Below are 21,453 nucleotides of genomic sequence, written 5' to 3' on the forward strand. Positions count from 1 at the left end.
TTTCAGCTTGTTCATATTGTTTATTATAGGATATTTCATTCTTTCATTTTTATTAGATATCTTAGTAAATTTATTCTTCCAATGTTCTATAAGTTGTTTATAGGATTGGAAGTTATATTTTTGTTGATAAGTAAAATTTCTTTTCTATTTTTCAGATTTTTTATGCCTTTTATTTTTAATAGATGATTTTTCAAAGGTGTCTTCTTCTGACAAAGCTAATATTATATTACTATTACCATAATATAAATGACCTAAATCTATTTCTTATTCTATTTTTTTATTAATAAGAACTTGTTTTAATTTATTATTAATTTCAGATAAAATATCTTTAGATTCGTTGTTCAAATCTAATTCAGTTACTTCTCCTAAATTATTTATTTATTATTCTATTTTATTTACTTTATTATATAACTTATGAAAATATATAGAAGTAATATCTATTAAACTATTAAAACCTTTACTAATTGATGAAATATTATTTTCGTTTTTAGAGTCAATAAGCATAGTAGGATTGCAAATTTTATCCTTGTATAGACAATCAGTTTCTTCCATGAAATTTATGTTAGGTACCTAAAACCATTTGTTATCTATTAAATTCTCTTACTTTAAAACACCTATCATCTCAACCAAGAAAAAAACAAACAGCAGTAAAACAGAATAACAGAAATATTGGTTTTAAAATAAATAACCATAAAATAAAAAAAAGTGAGAATAAATGATAAAATTTACAATAAATACTATGATATTATTTCTCCATAAATCAATACACTATAACTCTGATACCATTTACAGAAAGGACAGATGAAGGTTAAGGTTACAAAATGAAATTCGTAGTAAAAAAAATATTTACAAAAGAGAGAAAATGGCTTAAAACTTAAAGAAGTAACTTGAAGGAGAACCTGAATGCAAAACTTCGATCCTATAGAACTTACAAAAATATATGGAAGTAATATCTATTACTGATTGATGAAATAACATTTTTGTTTTTTGAGTCAACATGCATAGCATAATTATAAATTTTATCCTTATATAGACAATCAATATGTTCCATAAAATTTATCTTATATACCTAAAACCGTCTGATATCTATTAAATTCTCTTACTTTAAAACATCAATCGTCTCACCCAAGACAAAAACAGACAACAATAAGATTGAATAAAAAGATATATGGATTTTAAAAAACAATAAAAATGAGATCTTACAGTTGTAGTAAAGGTAAATGTTTTGGACGCGCTGAAAGCAAAATGGTCAAAAAATCTCTTATTTGCAAGTTATGCATCTAAAAGGGCCAAGTATGCATGTACCATGTAGTATGCATAAACCTGATCTGAAAACCATAGATTAATTGCACAAACAAAAATTTAGTATATCAACTTACTTAAAAAGGGCAAAAACTAAATGTTTGACCTCCCATCAAAGCTACATCAACTCTACAACAACAACAAAAAAAAAAAAAAAATACAACTGCCACTAGTCTACAACTACCATCACATCCTGTCTGTCTGTCTGTCCGCCCATTTACTCTACCATTTAACTATAAATAAATCATATTAATTTAACACAAGGATAGGTTTCTTTTACGGCATAACAAACAGCTTCAAAGTGAAAGGAACATGCTTTTTGTTACCAAATAATTATATTAATGAAAACTCATTAATACCATGTACAACTTTCAAAACTAATGAATAGTGATCATGAAAAGCAAATAGAGCCTGGCCATTACAAGTCAGTAGTCACCATTGAAGCTAAATCCAAGTCTTCATCAGAATCAATCACCTCCTCAAAGTCATAGTATGGATTCACCTGCACATGTGGCATTTATCTTTATGATGTTTACAGCAACAGCCAAAAATCTGAACCCATTAATACAAGCCAGTTTGATACCTTGGGTCTTGGGGTAATTGCTTCAAAACTATGGAATTCAGGATTATCAAAACCAGGGGGCTTTAGTACAACATATGCTCCCTTGTTATTGTATCTCTCTTCTGTTGCCTGCATCATAGAAAAATCTTTTTAGTTAAATAAAAAATAAAATGCTGTGGCTGTTCTAAGGAAAATGCTGAAATCTGCTTTACTAGTCAAAATACCAACAGATACAAGATATGGAGAATACGCCCCCACAGCAAATATATTGTTCTGGTTCCAACTAGAATTTTATCCAAAAGCTTTCCTTTATATATGAAACCAACATAAAAATAGATAGATATACTTATATGCCAGACCCGGATCTTTAACAGGTATCAGTACCGTCACATACAGTTATTACTGTTACCTTCATCCATGAGTGATGTTAAACCCCACACCCTTGATAGCCATAATGGACATGCTATATGGATAGGTTGGAATACAAGATAGGATTAGTATTTCGCATCCACTACTTCATGGTAACATGATTAAGTAAAATTCCAGAATGACAACATTGACTAAACAATAAGTGCTGGGCTTAATGTCAGACTACTAAGAGCCACCACCAGCAAAAGATGAGTGTAGTTGAGATAAGATAGCTATAATGGATGTACTGATATTTAAGAAAAACCAGGAGCAAATACTTGAGCGAATTGGAAGAATGAAGTAACAAAGCATATATATGATAAAGGTGATATGGTGTTAAAGGACCCTGCTCTTGATGATCTAGACAACATATCTCTGATATAGATGTTTTCATTGGAAAACAATATCAACGGAGGAATAAAAATTAGAATTCTACATTTATTTAATTTCTTTAGGAGTTTTAGTTTTGCTAGGTTTTTTATTTCCTTATAAACTTTAAATTAGGAATTCTATTAGGACTTTAAATTAAGAATTAGATTAGGATTTTCCTTTGTAATTAACAGCCTATAAAAAGGCTGCCAATATGAAATAAAAGGGGAGTTTATTTTTTATCACAAACGTTAGTTTGGGAAGGCGGTTCAGTCAGAGACGAATCTGCCTTTGAGTAACCATAGGTTGAAGCAAGGATACTTTCTCGTCTAGACCTGTGACTAGATCTTACGCTAAGGCGCATAACAACTTGGTATCGGAGTCAGCTATCATGGGTGACGAAAAAACTTTGACAGCCAAGCTGGAGGCATTTATGGAACAAATGGCTACAAGGCAACAAGCATTAAAGGAGCAGATGGCAATTTTATCTCTTTCGGTCCAAAAGACAACGAAAGAGAATTTAGAAAAAAATAATGAAGAACAAGGCAGCAGTGGAGGCAAGAAAAGAAATTCAGATTCACAACACGGTGGGGGCATGGTGCCAAGATACTCCAAGATAGAATTTCCCACTTATGATGGTGTTGGTGATCCTTTAGGATGGTTAAAAAGATGCGAAAAATTGTTTGACAATCAGCGGACCAACAAAGAAGACAAAGTCGGCTTAGCTTCATTCCATCTCTTAAGAGAAGCACAATTGTGGTTTGATCAAATCGAGGAAGAGGAGGCAAATCTGGATTGGGAGCGCTTTAGAGAGTGTTGTCATGTCAGGTTTGGGCCAACTATGAGTAATAACCCCTTGGGGGAACTTGCAAACTTGAGACAAACTGGGACGGTAGAAGAATATCAACGTCAATTTCAATCACTACTGGCTAGGACTACTGATCTTAAACCTCGACAACAAGTAAACCTTTTTACTGCCGGATTAGTAGAGGAACTTAGAATTGATATCGAGATGCAACAACCGGGAAACCTTGGAGTTGCAATGAATATGGCTCGAGCTTTGGAATGGAAACAAAAAGTCTCTTCCAAGATGTTATCTCAAACCAATCTAAACTGGTCAGCTTCCCAAAACACTGGCAGCAATTCCATTATTCCAACAACTAAGAGCTTTGCAAAGAGAGGAGGACAAACAACGAAACCAATGGGGAATAACAACAAAATAGGTTCTTCCGCACCATTTATCAAAAGATTGACACGAGCAGAGATGGCGGAGAGAAGGGCTAAGGGATTGTGTTATAATTGTGACGAGTCTTACTCCATGGGACACAAATGTAAAAGGCTATTTTGGATAGAAGTACCAGATATTAAAGATGAGCAAGATGATGAGGTAGATGATCTTGAAATTTCCTTACATGCCATTAGAGGAACTTGCAATTCATCTACTATGTAACTACCAGCAAAGGTGTCAGGAAAAACAGTGTTAGTTCTCGTTGATTCAGGCAGTACATATAACTTTCTACGCGAAGGTCTAGTGCCAAGATTGGGACTGAAAATACAAAAGAAAAGGGGGTTGCAAGTATGTGTGGCAAACGGAGAACGGGTTCCTAGCATTGGCATTTGTAAATCAGTACAGTTCGTTGTGGCCAATGACAACTTTCAAGCTGATTTTTATACAATACCATTAGAAGGGTTTGATATGATTTTGGGGGTTAAATGATTGTGTATCTTTGGTCCAATTTTATGGGATTTCAGCTCCTTAATTATGCAATTTGCAGTAAACAAGAAGAAGATACTCTGGCAAGGGCAGCACCCAGAGGAAGTTCCACGACTCAGCTTGATACAGGGACAGGATTTAACTAATATAGTATTAGATAAGCTACTGGTAGAATTTGCACATTTATTCCAAGAACTGTCTGGGTTACCTCCTAACCGCAAATGTAACCATCGTATAACTCTCAAACCAGGAACGGGACCAATTGTAGTCAGGCCTTATCGATATCCACATTTTCATAAGGATGAGATTGAGAAGCAGTGTGACCAAATGTTACAACAAGGAATCATTCGACCCAGTAGATCACCATTCTCTTCTCCAGTACTATTAGTAAAGAAGCATGACGGGTCATGGCGTTTTTGCATCGATTATCGAGAGCTTAATGCTTGCACTGTTAAAGACAAATATCTGATTCCTGTCGTGGATGAATTGTTGGACGAACTTCATGGGGCATAATATTTTACAAAATTAGATTTACGATCGGGATATTTTCAAATTAGAATGGCAACTACTGATGTGGAAAAGACAGCCTTCCGAACCCACCATGGACACTTTGAGTTTCTTGTCATGCCATTCGGGCTTACCAATGCCCCTTCCACATTTCAAAGTTTGATGAATGACATTTTTCGCCCTTACTTGCGTAAGTTTGTTTTATTCTTCTTTGATGACATATTAATTTATAGCAAAACAAGGACTGAACATATGCATCATGTAAGATTAGTTTTTGAACTCTTGCGGGATAATATGTTGCTCTTAAAGAAATCCAAGTGTTTCTTTGGAGAGTCTCAGGTAACCTACCTCGGTCATGTCATCCATGGTGAAGGGGTCGAGGTTGATCACACTAAAATTAAAGATGTCACCGATTGGCCAACTCCTAAAACTACCAAGGCTCTACGAGGCTTTCTTGGGTTGGCAGGATATTACAGAAAATTCATCAAGAATTATGGACAAGTGGCTGCACCCTTAACATCTCTTCTAAAGAAAAATGCCTTCAACTGGACTAAGGAAGCTGATGTTGCTTTCACCCAATTAAAAACTTCTCTTTCAGCAGCCCCAGTTTTGCAATTACCCAACTTTGCGGAGGAATTTGTGGTTGAATGTGATGCTTCGGACAGCGGGTTTGGAGCTGTACTACAGCAAAAGGGACACCCCATTGCCTTTTTCAGTTGCAAGATTGCAGATCGACACCTTAAGTTGGCTGCCTACGAACGTGAATTAATTGGTTTGGCAAAAGCAGTGACTCATTGGCGACCCTATTTTTGGGGAAGGCATTTCCTCATCCGTACTGATCACTTCAGTCTTAAGTATTTGTTAGACCAACGACTTACGACATCCCCACAACAACATTGGATCAGCAAGCTAATGGGGTTTGATTTCCGAGTGGAATATAAAGCAGGGAAGTTGAACAGGGCTGCAGATACTTTATCTAGAAAAGACGAAGACTTACCACACCTCATGACTGTTTCATTCCCTAAAGTTGAAATTTTTAAAGCCATCAAACGAGAAATAGAAGCTTCCCCAGAATTATCACAACTCCAGCAAAGAATTCTACAAGGAGAGTTGGGGCCCGATTGGGTTGCACAAGATGGGTTGATTTTCTTCAAAGGGAGGTTGTACCTTTTACCTACCTCACCAATTATTCCCACTCTTATCTCCTCTATACATGCTATGGCACATGAAGGGGAATTGAAAACATTGCATCGTCTTCGCCAAGATTCTTTTTGGAAAGGAATGAAGCTTGCAACCTCAGAATTTGTGCAACATTGTTTAGTATGCCAACGCCACAAATGGCAAAATTTACAGCCCGCAGGTTTACTTCAACCTCTCCCAATACCACAACATGTTTGGGCTGATATTTCTATGGATTTCGTGGAGGGTCTACCCAAAGTAAAAGGGAAATCGGTACTTATCGTGGTTGTGGACAGACTGTCGAAGTACGCTCATTTTTTACCTTTGTCCCATCCATTTACTGCTATATTTGTTGCTACTGTCTCCTTTGCAGAGGTATTCCGACTTCATGGCTTGCCGGAATCCATAGTTTCAGACCGTGATAAAGTTTTCCTCAGCCTGTTTTGGAAGGAATTATTTCATCAAAGTGGTTCTAAGCTCGCTTTTTCCTCAGCATACCATCCCCAATCTGATGGTCAAACAGAGGTAGTTAACCGAACAATAGAAATGTACCTACGACGCCTCTTTAGTGATCGTCCACGACAGTGGGTCGATTGGGTTCCATGGGCTGAGTATTGCTACAACACCTCATATCACACTGCCTTAAAGGCCACTCCCTTCCAATTAGTATACGGTAGGGGTCCACCTCGACTTCTCTCCTATTCAGCTGGTTCTACAAGGATTGAAGCTGTGGATAAAGCTCTACAAGATAGGGATGCACTTTTACACAATGCTCGGGATAGACTCTTGCAAGCTCAGCAACGAATGAAAGCCACTTATGATTTGGGGCACAGAGAGTTGAATTTTAAAGTCGGGGATTGGGTTTGGTTACGGCTTCAACAGTATCGACAATTGACGATAACTAAACAGAAGCATCACAAGTGGCCTATCAGCTTGAATTACCTACAGGCAGCAGAATACATGATGTATTTCATGTTTCTTTCCTCAAAGAATAAAAGGGACCTCAACCATATGCGGTAGGAGACTTGCCCTTAGTATATGATGGCAAGGCCTTGCCTACTCCACAAGCTATTATTAATACCAGGCTTAATCGAGGTCAGCGGGAACTATTAGTGCAATGGGCAGGATGTCCTCAAGAAGATGCCACTTGGGAACCAATTGATAATTTTCGAGCAGCTTATCCTGAATTTGAGCTTGAGGACAAGCTCAACTCCGAGAAGGGGAATAATGATATAGATGTTTTCATTGGAAAACAATATCAACGGAGGAATAAGAATTAGAATTCTACATTTATTTAATTTCTTTAGGAGTTTTAGTTTTACTAGGTTTTTTATTTCCTTATAAACTTTAAATTAGGAATTCTATTAAGACTTTAAATTAGGAATTAGATTAGGATTTTCCTTTGTAATTAACAGCCTATAAAAAGGCTGCCAATATGAAATAAAAGGGGAGTTTATTTTTTATCACAAACGTTAGTTTGGGAAGGGGGTTCAGTCAAAGACGAATCTGCCTTTGAGTAACCATAGGTCGAAGCAAGGATAATTTCTCGTCTAGACCTGTGACTAGATCTTACGCCAAGGCGCATAACCATCTCCTTAAAGCACACAATTGCAGAAAAATGTTATTTTTAGTACTGATTACTTTGTATCAGGGATGTCCTTTTTTTTGGGGGGGGGGACGGGGTACTAATGATACATCCATTATACCAAAAATACAAACTAACAAATGGAAAAGGAAAAAGTCCCAAAACATTAGCTCATTCTACTTAAGTAATTTACTTGAGCAAGATATTCATAAATAGATACCTCACTTGCATGCATAGAAAACACAAATCATTCAAGTATATGTAAATTTAAGATATGTATACCCTTCTGTGTTTTGATGCATTTCAACAAGACCACATAACTTCAATCTAACCATGTCCAAGAAACAAAACAGCTTTTTACTTCCAATATGGAAGCCAAAAGATACATTAATAGGCATTCAAACCTCCTAAAACACTTCAATGATATCAAAAGACATCCACATATAACCACAAAAAAGTAACAGTAATATAAAGTCTAGGTACAGATCCATAGAAAATATTCAAAAGGATGTTGTGATTGAAACTTAAGCCAAAACATGTACATAATTTGTCATTTGTTTTCGAGATCAAAGCAGAAACCAAGCTTTTAAATCTTGAGGGACAACAAATAATGCATTGAAGATCATGAAGATACCTGAAATTGTGGGTAGTCTGGAGCACTAAATACAGTTATCAGTTTCCCCGACTCCACATCATGATCTATTGTGTATCCTTCATCCATTCCCCCGAGACCAGGCCTTTTTTCTCTTGCATCTGGGCCTTCATGTGACCTGATAATTAGCTGAGGCAATTGCACCAAACAACAAACACACTGTCAATATTTTGTAACACAAAACAAGAGCTAGCTGATAAAATTAATGGCTGTGATGACTAATATGCAATTATGTAACATATGACTTAATTTCACTCAAACAATAAAAATAATATCAATTATATTGAAAAAAAAAGAATGGCAAAGTCTGACAAGAAATAAGAGTGTAAAAGCTAAATTTTACAGCGTCAAGTTACTATCTTACTTCTAGTCTCCACACTTGCAAGTTGCAACCGCAATGCAAGTTTTGACAGGCAAACCCTACAACAAGTCATTCCCCTAACACACACTATAATAGATATGCATGTTCAAATCATACCCAGATGTAGACTAATTACCATTTAGATAATGCATTCAGTCCCAGATTTAGACTCAAATCTAGGCAAAAAATTTGTATAAGATGTTCCTTCAAAATTGTCCAGTTCATACCAGAACCACTGCCAACTCTACTCTTTCTACATCCTAATATTGGGTCAAAACCTAATTTATACATAGCTTACCATGAATCACACAGGTTTAGACCCCAAAAAGAAATTCACTTGTCCAACCTGAACTGCATTTTTCTCCTTATTTTTTTTCCAACCCTGCATCTTACTGAGATAAATAATTTTAACTTTCAGCAGTCACTAGTATAACTCATTTCACAACCTTCCATTAGAAAACCAACAACTGTTTTATCAAATCTTTGATGATAGACAACAATTGATGGTTCAAGCAGTGTCCTCATTAAATTGCATATTGAATGCATGAATTAAAGGATAGAAAGCACCTAAGAACATCTCTGTTGTGTATGCTTGGTAGTTGTTAGGTAGGACTATTAAGAGAAGTTGTTTGTAGGACTCTTGAAATAGAAGTTGTGTTTGGTAGGACTTTATTTACTTTCTTTAATTATTGTAATCTCTATTTAAAGGGATGATTAATAGGGTTGAATTTTACCAAAACCCTAAATAGAGATTTAGGTCTGTAACAAGTCCTAAGGTTTTAGTCTCCCTATCAATCCCAAATTCAGGTATGTAACAATTTCATATCAAAGCCAACAATTCTCAGCAATGGCAAAATTGCGGTAGGCAAAGAGGCAATATGCACAAAGCTCAAGTATATGTGAAGACAGAGAGAATAAATAGGCAAGCAGCAAGTGGATGAAATTTTTGCTGAGAACAAAACTAAAGCGACCAATCAAATGCTTGAAAGAATGGATAACATGATTGCTAGTAAACAAGTTTGTAACTCTAGGATAGATATCAAGGTAGACCCCTAACTAAACAAAAGCATACCATGGCAGCCTCTACTGATTTCGCTTCCCTATCTTGGTTTCATGGGTTTAAAATTGGTGAGGTAATTTTGTAAATTGTGAATGTTGGTAAGAAGTTTGAAAGATTTATTCAATGGTACTCCTAGATAAGAATAAATTTGTGGAGGTGCACAACCCCTATCAGTTTCAACTGTTAGTAATGGAAAGGAATAATGGTCTGGTAGCAGTCATTCTATCTAATAAAATGATCTTTAATTCGACTAAAAGGAAAAGGAGGATCAATGGATGTGTGAGCACCAAACCAGTTCCAAACTCTCTTGAGGAATCTACCATTCGCCAAGTTTATCTTAACTCTGAGCTTGAGGACAATCTCTTTTCCAGGTGGGGAGTATTTTGTGGATGCTTAGTAGTTGTTAGGAAGGATTTCTAGGAGTTGTTGGAAGAAATATTAGAATAAAGTTGTTTTAGGACTCTTAAAATAGAAGTTGTGTTTGGTAGGACTTCATTTAATTTCTTTAATTGTTTTAATCTCTATTTAAAGGAACCACTAATAAAACAAAGGCAAGTCACATTTTACCAAAACCCTAAAAGGAGATTTGGGTCCCTCTATAACAAGTCCTAAGGTTTCCGTCTCCCTTTTTTAATGAGATGAAACATCAATCCCAAATTCACAGACCTAACAATCCCAAATTCACATACTGAAATAACAGTATGTTAGATAACATCCCCTTCTCTTATTAAACATAGATCTGATAGAAACATAAATAGCATGTTCACACTAAGAGAAATAAACCATCTAGTAAAAAATTAACCGAATACCAAACTGCTTAAATGCCTCTACTAATGTTGATGGAGAGTGGTGGCAATAGAATCTAATTACAAAATGACCAATTCATTTGTTAAAAATTTAACCACAAATGCTATAAATGAAAAACATAATCACAATAATACCTTTAGTTTGAACCTTTTTAAGAATTCCTCCGTGCAGTCAGGGCCCCATAACAGGCCAATGCCTCTCTCCTTATTTGGGGAAAGACCAGGTTTCATTGATGGATCTGACCATAGCACATCACCAGGAATCAAATTCAATCCTTCCCAAGGAGGATCGAGGACTGATCTTCGAGCTTTAGATAATTCCTCCAAAGAACCAAGGCATAAGGTGTTGGCTTCAGGGACGAGATTTATCCTACGATTCTTCTTTCCTTTTGACCTTTTAGAAGGAGTGACAGAAATGCTGCGGAAAAGCCCCCCGTGAGCAGTATATACACGCTCAGCAATTATAGAGGCCAAAGGTAGTCCTTCAAAGCATCCCAAACATTTTCGATACACATGCTTACCTTTATCCCCATACTTTGCCAGAACTTCCTTCTCAAACCCATAAGTAGAGGTGCAGTATTTGGATTCATGATTTCCACGAAGGAGAAACACTCTATGCGGCATGAAAACCTAGAAGAATATGGTAACTTATCACACGTTATTTAGTTATCAAAATAGCATATAGTATCTAGTTTACCAATAAATCAGTGCGAATATCAAAATCCAATGTATTTCAAGGAAAAAGATTATTAGCTTACTTTCTGGAACACGAAATGAGTCTCTAGATTAACCACAAGAGGCAAGCATGATTAGAAATAGGCCTCTACAGCATGGTTCGCAGTAAAAAACAAAATGAAAATGGCATGCTAATGACAAATGCTACTCTAGAAATGATTGTCAGATCGATAATCGAAAGTGTTAAAAAGCTCCTTCCAGCTGTAGGGTCAAAGTCATTTACAAACAGAGTATGAAAGAAGGTATTCGTAAATTGCTAAGAACAAATGGAATAAAAGAGTATTCTTTGTAAAGAGTAGTTGAAAATTGGAAGTACCTTCCAGGCTAGCAAGAGCAAGAAAGTCTCAAGACCCCAAGCTCCCCTGTCAACATAATCCCCATTGAAGACAAAGATCCGATTTTGGGCAGGAAAGCCAGCATCTTGGAGCAGGAATAGAAGATCATGCAATTGGCCATGAAGATCGCCAACCACTACGACCGTTGAATCGGAGTCGGGGGTGTTGATTTGGAGGCAATTGGGTTCCTTGTGGAGGATCTTGGAAGCAGTAAGAACGAGGGCATCGAAAACGGGAACTGGAAACACGGAGGGGAAAGCCGAGGGGGCCAGATTTCTTGAACTCCACTCGAACACGAACATGAGATGCTGGATCCACTCAAGGCAAAGCTTGCCATCAGGGGGCCAAGACAGAGGGTCTGGAGCAATAGTTGGGAGTGAGGACGGAGAGGGGTTGTCGCTGTAGGTGACGGCGGTGGAAGAGGGGGAGCATGCATCTACATCTGCATCTCTTGAAATTGGACTGATATTATTGCTGTCATCAGAAGACATAGTTTATCTTAAAGAAAAAAGAAATCCTTCGAGAAAGGTTGCTTTTTTTTCTATTTTTCAGACGATAAACTGTTTCAAGAAATTTGGAAACCCTAGTTAAAACATTCAATTGCAAAAATTATGTTGTTTTGGTTGATGACTTCACATTCCCTACCGATCTAAATTACTCTGCTAGAAATATAGGCAGTCTCTGGTTATAATCACATTTCAAAAATTTTGTCAAAAAGAAAAATATTTTGCCTTGCACACGGAACCCCACATGTAAATTACACATTTGGTAATTAAGTAGTTGTTTATAGTAAGCTTCCATAATCTCCCCTGTAATTGTAAATAGTTTATCTGGTAAATAGTTTATCTGATAAATAGGTAAAACAATTTCTTTTTCATAATTTTTGTTATTTTTTCATGATTTTGGATACACCCCATAATTATTAGTAATTTTTAATAATTTTTAATATTTTCTCATAATTTTTTTTATGCGATCAGGATTTCTAATATGATTTGAAAATAAATTTTTGACTAGAAAAATCAAATTTTGATATAAAATAAATATTTTTGCATATTAATAAAATTTTTTATATCTACAAATAAAATTTAGAATTAAATAAATAAATAAATAGATCAAATTTATAAGACAACCAATATTTAGTATTCTTTTACAACTCCCTCATGGATTTTTGATATTCACCTCATAGTTTTTGGTATTTCTCATATGTTTTAATATTCTAAAAATTATGAGAAAATACAAAAAATAAAAAAAAATAAGGAAGTCCTAAAATAATATGATGAAATATAAAAAAGACAGGAGGATATTGATTTTGTTCGTCTTACCAAATTTGTTTTATTTATTTATTTTTTCATATTTTAAAAAAATTGTCATGAATTATTATTTTTTCTTACAAAATTTAGCATGAAAAATAATAATTTAAAAGTTACTAAATTTTTTCCTTACATAATTCTATTGGAATTTCTTAATATTTAAAAATAATATTTTTTACTCCAAAAATATATTTCGCTCCAAATTCTCATTTCGAAACCATACTTAAAATTTTGAAGGTATACTAAAAACAAAAATGAAGTACCAAAAAATTTGTGGAAGTACTAAATGAGAAAATACAAAAAATATAAGAAAGTACCAAAAAAAATGACTAACCACCAAAAATTATGAGGGAATACAAAAAGAAATGAGAAAATACCAAAAAAACCCGAGCACCAAAAAACACATAGAGGAAGAATAAAAAATTAGGAGGGAATACAAAAAAAAGAAAAAGAAAATAGGAAATATAAAAATATTATGAGGAAATAGAAAAAATTATGATGAAGTGCCAAAAATCGTAGCAAGTACTAAAAACATGAGGAAGTACAAAAAAATATGAGTAATTATAAAAAATTATAAGGAAATACAAAACAATACAAGGAAGTACCAAAATATTTGTAACACCCTATACTTGTCCCGATTGCCGAGCCCGAGTAACAAGACACTACACCAAACCTTACAACTTCGCACATTCCGCACAGTCTTATTTTCATACAATCATCATCGCACTTAAGAATTTATAGAAGATTTAAGTCTAAAATAATCTAGGAAACATTAAAATTTACTAAACATACATTAAACGACCATAAAACAAGTTAAAAACATGCTTAGGGAACACTTAATAAAAATTTCCAAAGAAGTCACGTAGGTATTGATACACACACATTGGTATCAATATTTATCAAAATGGGTATCGATATTGTTTGAAAAATCGGTACCTTTTTAACATTTTGTTTTTCTTCAAAATTCAAAACTCAGCAATTTATCAATACAATTCAAAAGTATCTATATTTTTACCCCGAGTATCGATACTCGAGAACTGGTATCGATACCAAAATGAGCAACTGTTTCCTGCACATTCGTTTCAACTCAAAAGTATCGAAATGTATGCCCCTATTATTGATACCACTGTAAATTTCTGTAAAAATTTTAGTAAAATAGGGCATTCTGCATACTAAATCACATACCATTTCGACATGCATCCATAACTTCCATATTCAACATCAAAATATCCATATTTGAAGTCTAGAGCGATATCAAATGTAACACCCCTAACCCGTATCCGTCGTCGGATTAGGGTTATGAGGCATTACCGATCATATCATAGTTTATATAAATATGTATTACATTTTGCAGTCCAAAAATTTTAATCACATCAATGCTTGTAACTTAATCAAATATCAAATCTTAAAATTATATCATTCATAACATAACATAATTAAAACGTAATCCAGCATAAATCAAAACAAAATTATTTTTATATACAAAACATATAACAAATCAACAACTTCATTAATTGAATATTAGACCTATATTTATATAAGTCTTGCACATGTACAAATTATACATCAAATGAAACAAAATTCAATACTAAACTTTTCATTCATTTATGCGGCTTTAATATATTAGTCAATATGAATATACATGTTTCATACATTAATACAAATTTTGACATCCATTCGGATATATATGTAATACTTTACCTAACATATACCGAAGGTATATTATCAACTTTACCAATAAAGTACTTAAATAAACCAACCCAAATATCCAAGTGATATGCTCTTTTTAAACCAATACAAAAACCACATTCATTGATCAATTTTTTTATAGCCTAACTTTAACCACAAATATTCAATACCACAATTATATCACAAACATACAAGTATACATATAATGACCTACTTTAAAATACATTGGCCGAATCACAAATTTAGCATATTAATAAGTCTAAATAACTTATCTAACTTGTCTCTACTTGACCAATTCACTACATTAATATCCATGACTTATGCACATATACATGTATACTCATACATTGCTATTACAACCAAATTAAAACAACTAATACTCATTTCAATATATATATCATAATCATTTCATTTCAATACTAAGCCGAATTAGTAAACCATACTCAAGGACAAAATATAACATATAATATATATACCAAAATAAATCATCAACCATTTTTAATGCATATAATACCTACCACAAATACTATACATTCATAGCACAATACATTGTAACCAAGATGAACATAAACCATAATCAAACATAACTGAATTTAAACATAGAATTTAAGCCATTTTCGCATCGCCTAATTTATACAAAAAAACCAAAATCCAACATTTCAAAACATGATCCAGCCTACATATGCCATAGATTCGAAAGTTCACTTATAAAGATACCGAGGACAGTCGATAGTGTCGAAAGTTCACTTATAAAGATACCGAGGACAGTCGATAGTGTGGTGGACTTTTCTTACGATCCCCGAGCTCATAACTTGACTCCAAAATCTATAAAACAGAGGCAAACATAAATACATACAGTAAGCTATCATAGCTTAGTAAGTCATAAGCAAATAAACAACTTAATTAAATTAAACCAAATTATAATATCATTATCACATTTAGTCTCAAACTTGCAATTTCATAAATAATATATATACTTTCATGCATAAATGTTACCTTGGCTGAATGCTTATATAGTTATATTAACAAAATATCAATCAACTTTCAAAGCCAAAATGTCATTATATAACCAAGTATACATATACTTATATACACAAGCTCATGAATCAAATATAACATCATATACATACACTTATCATATTGCCGAATATACATATTGTTTTACCATATTGCCGAATATACATATTGCTTTACCAAAGTATCACACACTTTAAAATCATATTATCAATGCATAAAGCCGAATCTTTAAACACTTGTTTACATATACTCATGTATCAAACCTTAATATCACATAATTACACTTAACTTGTGACCGAATATACTTCACAATTACTCACAAATTCAAACTAACATCATACATATGTTTTGTATCACATATCAAATAATTAACTTACCTTATTTCAAATGGGTAATCAATTATCACATACCTAGTCACTTAGCCTGATTTATACATTTGTACCTAACTTATCTTTACCCATTGAACCATTTGGAATTGGGTAGGATATTCAGATTATCACACATATCGCACAATGCCAACGTCCCAAACGTGGTCTTACATGTAATCACATATCGATGCCACTGTTCCAGACAGTGTAAAACCCCTAACCCGTATCCATCACCGGATTAGGGTTACGAGGCATTACCATAAGACATAGCTTAACGCATTCATTAGACACTTTTTATGCATTAAAAATTTCTATTATAGTAATCAATAAAACAAACCAAATCAATAGATCATCACTAAACATGAGTCACAAATATTACATATTTAAAACATTAAATAATTCAAACATTGAATCATTCTAATATACTTTAAACAATGTGGTCATTAATTCCATGATATTCGAACACCTAAAATTTGAGTTATAAATATCTATATTTTTAATCACATATATCATGCTCATAACAAATCAAATAATGCATTTTACATCTACTAGGAACATTAGCATATGCAGCCAAAAAATCAACTTCACAAAAGATTCAAATATTATTCAATTACTAAAATTATCTAACAATCACATCATTTACAACTATTATCAATGCGCAATATATATATATAAAACTAATATTCAAACTCAAAAACAACTCACCCAATTTGCATTAAACCATCATGATACTTTTTAACAATTATTAGTTCATTTGGTCGTTTTCTAAAACTTTGACTGGATATAAACATTTTAATTACATGCTTATTCATTATCCACTACTATTTGTACCACTCAAAACATCCCATAAGCACATGTTTACTAGACTTAATTCTCATGAAAAATTTTACCGTACCCTTTTAAGACATGTTAAGCACATAAAACCATTCAAGTTCTACCTATGCTGCATATTACTATAATGCATAACATACATACAAGATTTTATTTCTATGCTTCCTCCATTCGGCTAATAACACATCCACAAAAAGATTACATAGCTTCACTACTCCAAATTTACCAAAAATTTTCCATTATAAAGTATATGAAATTTAATCTCCATTTATACCTCATTATTACACGACCAAATATGCAATCATTATTTTACCACCTTACTAAACCAAATCCTAGTCATTTCAAATGCAACCCACACTTTTATCAAAAACATCACGCCTACATAGCATAATCATAACTTAACTAGCTCAAAACATCTTAAAATACAACTTCTTCATTATTTACTCATTTACCGAAACACTTAATCATGCACTTATATAATAACTTCGAACATTGACAATTTAAATCAAGCCATTAAATCTTTCTCCAAATGTTTCTCACATATATAACAAGCATTTAATCCAATAAAAATATATATCATGACCAAAATCAACCAACTTTAAAATATCATTCAATATTAAACATACTAAACCTCCAACATTAGTATACCACATTATCTTCACTTTAACTATATGCAAAACTATCTTACTTTAATACCGGGTCATATAGTCATATATAATCAAATCACCAAAACCAAAGCCAACATAACCATATCTTGACCAAACCTTGAAACTAAGCTTAATAAATTAAACAAGCCATTTTCGCATGGCTTTTATATACATATCCCAAAATCAAACATACTACAACTAGCCTATACATGCTATAGGTTCGAGAATTCAGCTCATAAAATACCGAAGACAGTTGATAGTGTGATAAGCTCCTCTGACGATTCCCAAACTCGTAATTTGAATCCAAAATCTATAAAAACAGAGGTAAGCATGAACATGCGCAGAGTAAGCTTTCATAGCTTAGTAAGTCATAAGCAAATAAACAAATTAATAACATAATCTAATCATTTAAACTAAACCAAATTATACTATCCTAGTTACTTTAAATCTTAAACTTACAAATTCATGTATTTTATATATACTTTCACATGTAGGTTATTCATGGCCGAATGAACATATACATATTTTACAAACTATCATTCAATTTCCAAGCCAAAATATCTTTATCATAACTAATACATTTACTCTTATATGCATAAATTCATAAGTCAAAGGATAATAATCTCATATATAATTATTTTATATGGTCGAATACACATACACATATATAAGCAAAATATATCTTTCAATTTCAAAGCTAAATACCATTTTATGAATACATATACTTATACTCATGAATCAAAATATAATATCATATGCATATACATAGTAAAGGCCAAATGTACTTCACAAGATACACATGTTCACATTAATGACTTACTTACCTTGTTTCTAGTAGGTAATAAACCAATTCATACCTAATCATTTTAGCTCATTCTGCACATTCGATCCCAACTTATCGATGCCCGATGAACCATTCAGAATTGGATAGGACACTCGGATAATCACACATATATCGTACAATGCCAACGTCCCTGACGTGGTCTTACATGTAATCACATATCGATGCCACTGTCCTAGACAGGGTCTTACCGCACACATATATCGATGCCATGGTCTTACTCGCACATCACATATCGGAAACCTATGTCATGACATATATATCCTAGATATTCCTAAGGTTCATACGAGGCTTTCGAACGTTGTAACTCGGTCGAAACGAATTCATAAACATTGTTCCCAAGCATAATCACATTCGGCATTCACATATAAAATCTCATATAATTTAATTTCAGATCATAAACTCATAAATAATTAGAATTAACAATCTCTATTTGCTTATAAACTTACCTCGGATGATGTAAAACGGAACGGGACGACTAGTTGACAACTTTTGTTTTCCCCCGATCCAAATCCAATTTCTATGGTTCTTGATCTAAACATATTCAAATTAGGCTCATTCAAACATATTTTCATTCAATTTAGTCCTAAAACACATAAATGAGCAAATTACCATTTTACCGCTGACATTTATAATTTTTACAATTTAGTCCTTTTTGCACAAAACACAAAATATGCAAAATTTCAATACACTTATGTTAGGCCGAATTTTACCCATGTTCATACAAGCCCATATATTTCATTTATTTCACATTTTAGTCCCTCAAATTATTATTTTTGCAATTTAGTCCTAATTACTTAAAATCATCAAAAACTCCAATACAAAACATGTTAATCTAAAACATATCTTTCTTATTTCATCATCAAACAAAAAAAATCACAAGCTCTCATCAATGGTATAACTCAAAATATTCATCAAAATAAAAAATTCAAGCATGGGTCTTGTAGATTACTTAGCAACGATCTCAAAAACGTAAAAATTATCAAAAATCGAGCTAAACACATACCTTAATTGAGCTTAAGAGATGACCAAACCCTAACTTCTTTTATTTCTTTTCCTTGTTTTAGTTTCGGCAAGAAGATAAAGAATGAACACATAAATGGCTTTTGATTTTTTTTATGTTATTCTTTATATTATAATAACATATATTATTGGTTTCCTAAATTAACCTTATTAAATTTATAATAAAGCCATATAACATAAGCCCTTAGTCGTCCATTCAATAAGTCAATGAACATAAAATGGCTTTCACTTTTATGCTTTATGATATATATATTATATCTTATTATAAATTAAAGTTTAACTTACATATAACCTTAATGAAATAATATAAAAACTATATAATTTATGCCTACCACCGTCCCACTAATAAATAAATGGGCTATTTACAACTTAAAGGCTTTCATTAATAAAGCCATTAACAATTCGTTCCCTTTTAGAAATAACCACTAAATTTTTATTTTACGCGATTAAGTCCTCTATTCAATTAGACACTCAAACGATAAAATTTAAGCACGAAAATTTCACAGATGTAAATTCATACAAAATAAACACAGAAAATAATTTTTAAATATTTTTTTGACTCAGATTTGTGATCCCGAAACCACAGTTCCGATTAGGGTCTAAATCGGACTGTTACAAACAGGGTCTTACTCGCACACATATATCGAAATCACATGTCGATGCCAACGTATTAAACGTGGTCTTACTCGCACATCACATATCGAAATCCTATGTCATGACATATGTATCCTAGCTATTCCTAAGGTTCATAAGGGACTTTCAGACGTCGTAACTTGGTTGAAACAAATTCATAAACATAGCTACCATGCTTGTACACATTCAGCTAATACATGTATTTATTCACATATTCATTTCGGTATATATAGTTCACATTTAATTAAAATTAACAACGTATACTTGCTTATAAACTTACCTCGGATGATGAAAAATGAAACGGGACGGCTAGTCGACAACTTTAGTTTTCCCCCAATCCAAATCTGATTTTCTCTTTTCTTGATATAAATTAATATAAATTAAACTTATTTAATCAAATATTCAATCAAATTCATCCAAAAACACATATATGAGAAAATTATGATTTTACCCCTAACATTTTACACTTTTTACAATTTAGTCCAAATTGCACAAAACACAAAACATACAAAATTTACACACACCATGCTTAGGCCGAATACTCCTAGTGTTCATACAAGTCCGTACATTTCATTTGTCTCACATTTTAGTCCCTGAATTTATTATTTTTTCAATTTAGTTCTAATTACTCAAAATCATTAAAAATTCCAATATAAAACATGTTAATCTATCACATATCTTTTATTTTCTACCATCAAACAACAAAAATCACAAGCTTTCAACAATGACATAATTCAAAATATTCATCAAAATAAAAAATTCAAGCATGGGTCTTGTAAATAACTTAGCAACAATCTCAAAAATGTAAAAATTATAAAAAATCGAGCAACTTACATACCTTGATTGAGCTTAGCAATGGCCGAACATGAAAAACCTTATTCTTTTTTTTTCTTTTAAGTTTCGGTCATGAAAGAAAATTATGAGCACTTGGTTTAATTTATGTTTTATTATAACATATATTAACTTATTATTTAATTATATATTTAACCTTATTATATAAATGATTTCTTTATAATGGTTGTCTACAACCGTCCAACACTTATTACTTTGGTCTAATCAACTTAAATGCCTCCTTTTAAAAAGAGAACAACAATTTAGCCCTTTTACAATTAACCATCAAATTTTCATTTTACGTGATTAAGTTATTTTATTTAATTGGGCACTCAAACAATAAAATTAAATCACGAAAATTTCACACATACAAATTCACACATAATAAACATAGAAAAAAAATTTAAAATATTTTTCTGACTCAGATTCGTGGTCCTGAAACCACTGTTCCGATTAGGGTCTTAATCAGGCTATCACATCAATAATTTCAACCAAGCAAACCAATAAACTAATAACAACGTCCATGAACCAAAGAGTATTAAAAACAAAATAATCATTTCAAAAATCATGATAATAATCAACCAACAATTCAATCACATTGTCTTATTCCCAGACTTCAAAAATAATAGCATTGTCTTATTCCCAGACTTCAAAAATAATAGCAATAATATCACCTACTCAAACACTA

The 21,453-nt window shown here is 32.8% G+C and overlaps 1 protein-coding gene across 1 annotated transcript; it reads right to left on the reverse strand.

Annotated features, from left to right (window-relative positions):
• Nucleotides 1-1,346: 1,346 nt before the first annotated feature.
• Nucleotides 1,347-12,385, reverse strand: LOC107952794 (serine/threonine-protein phosphatase 7). The gene is made up of 5 exons (XM_016887970.2): nt 11,557-12,385; nt 10,641-11,135; nt 8,261-8,407; nt 1,886-1,993; nt 1,347-1,804 (listed from the first exon to the last, which is right to left on the reverse strand). The coding sequence occupies exons 1-5, from the start codon at nt 12,064-12,066 to the stop codon at nt 1,721-1,723; spliced, it is 1,344 nt and encodes a 447-aa protein (XP_016743459.1). The 5' UTR covers nt 12,067-12,385; the 3' UTR covers nt 1,347-1,720.
• Nucleotides 12,386-21,453: the final 9,068 nt, after the last annotated feature.

The sequence above is a fragment of the Gossypium hirsutum genome, chromosome A07 (genome assembly GCF_007990345.1).
Source record: "Gossypium hirsutum isolate 1008001.06 chromosome A07, Gossypium_hirsutum_v2.1, whole genome shotgun sequence".
NCBI classification, from domain to species: Eukaryota; Viridiplantae; Streptophyta; class Magnoliopsida; order Malvales; family Malvaceae; genus Gossypium; species Gossypium hirsutum.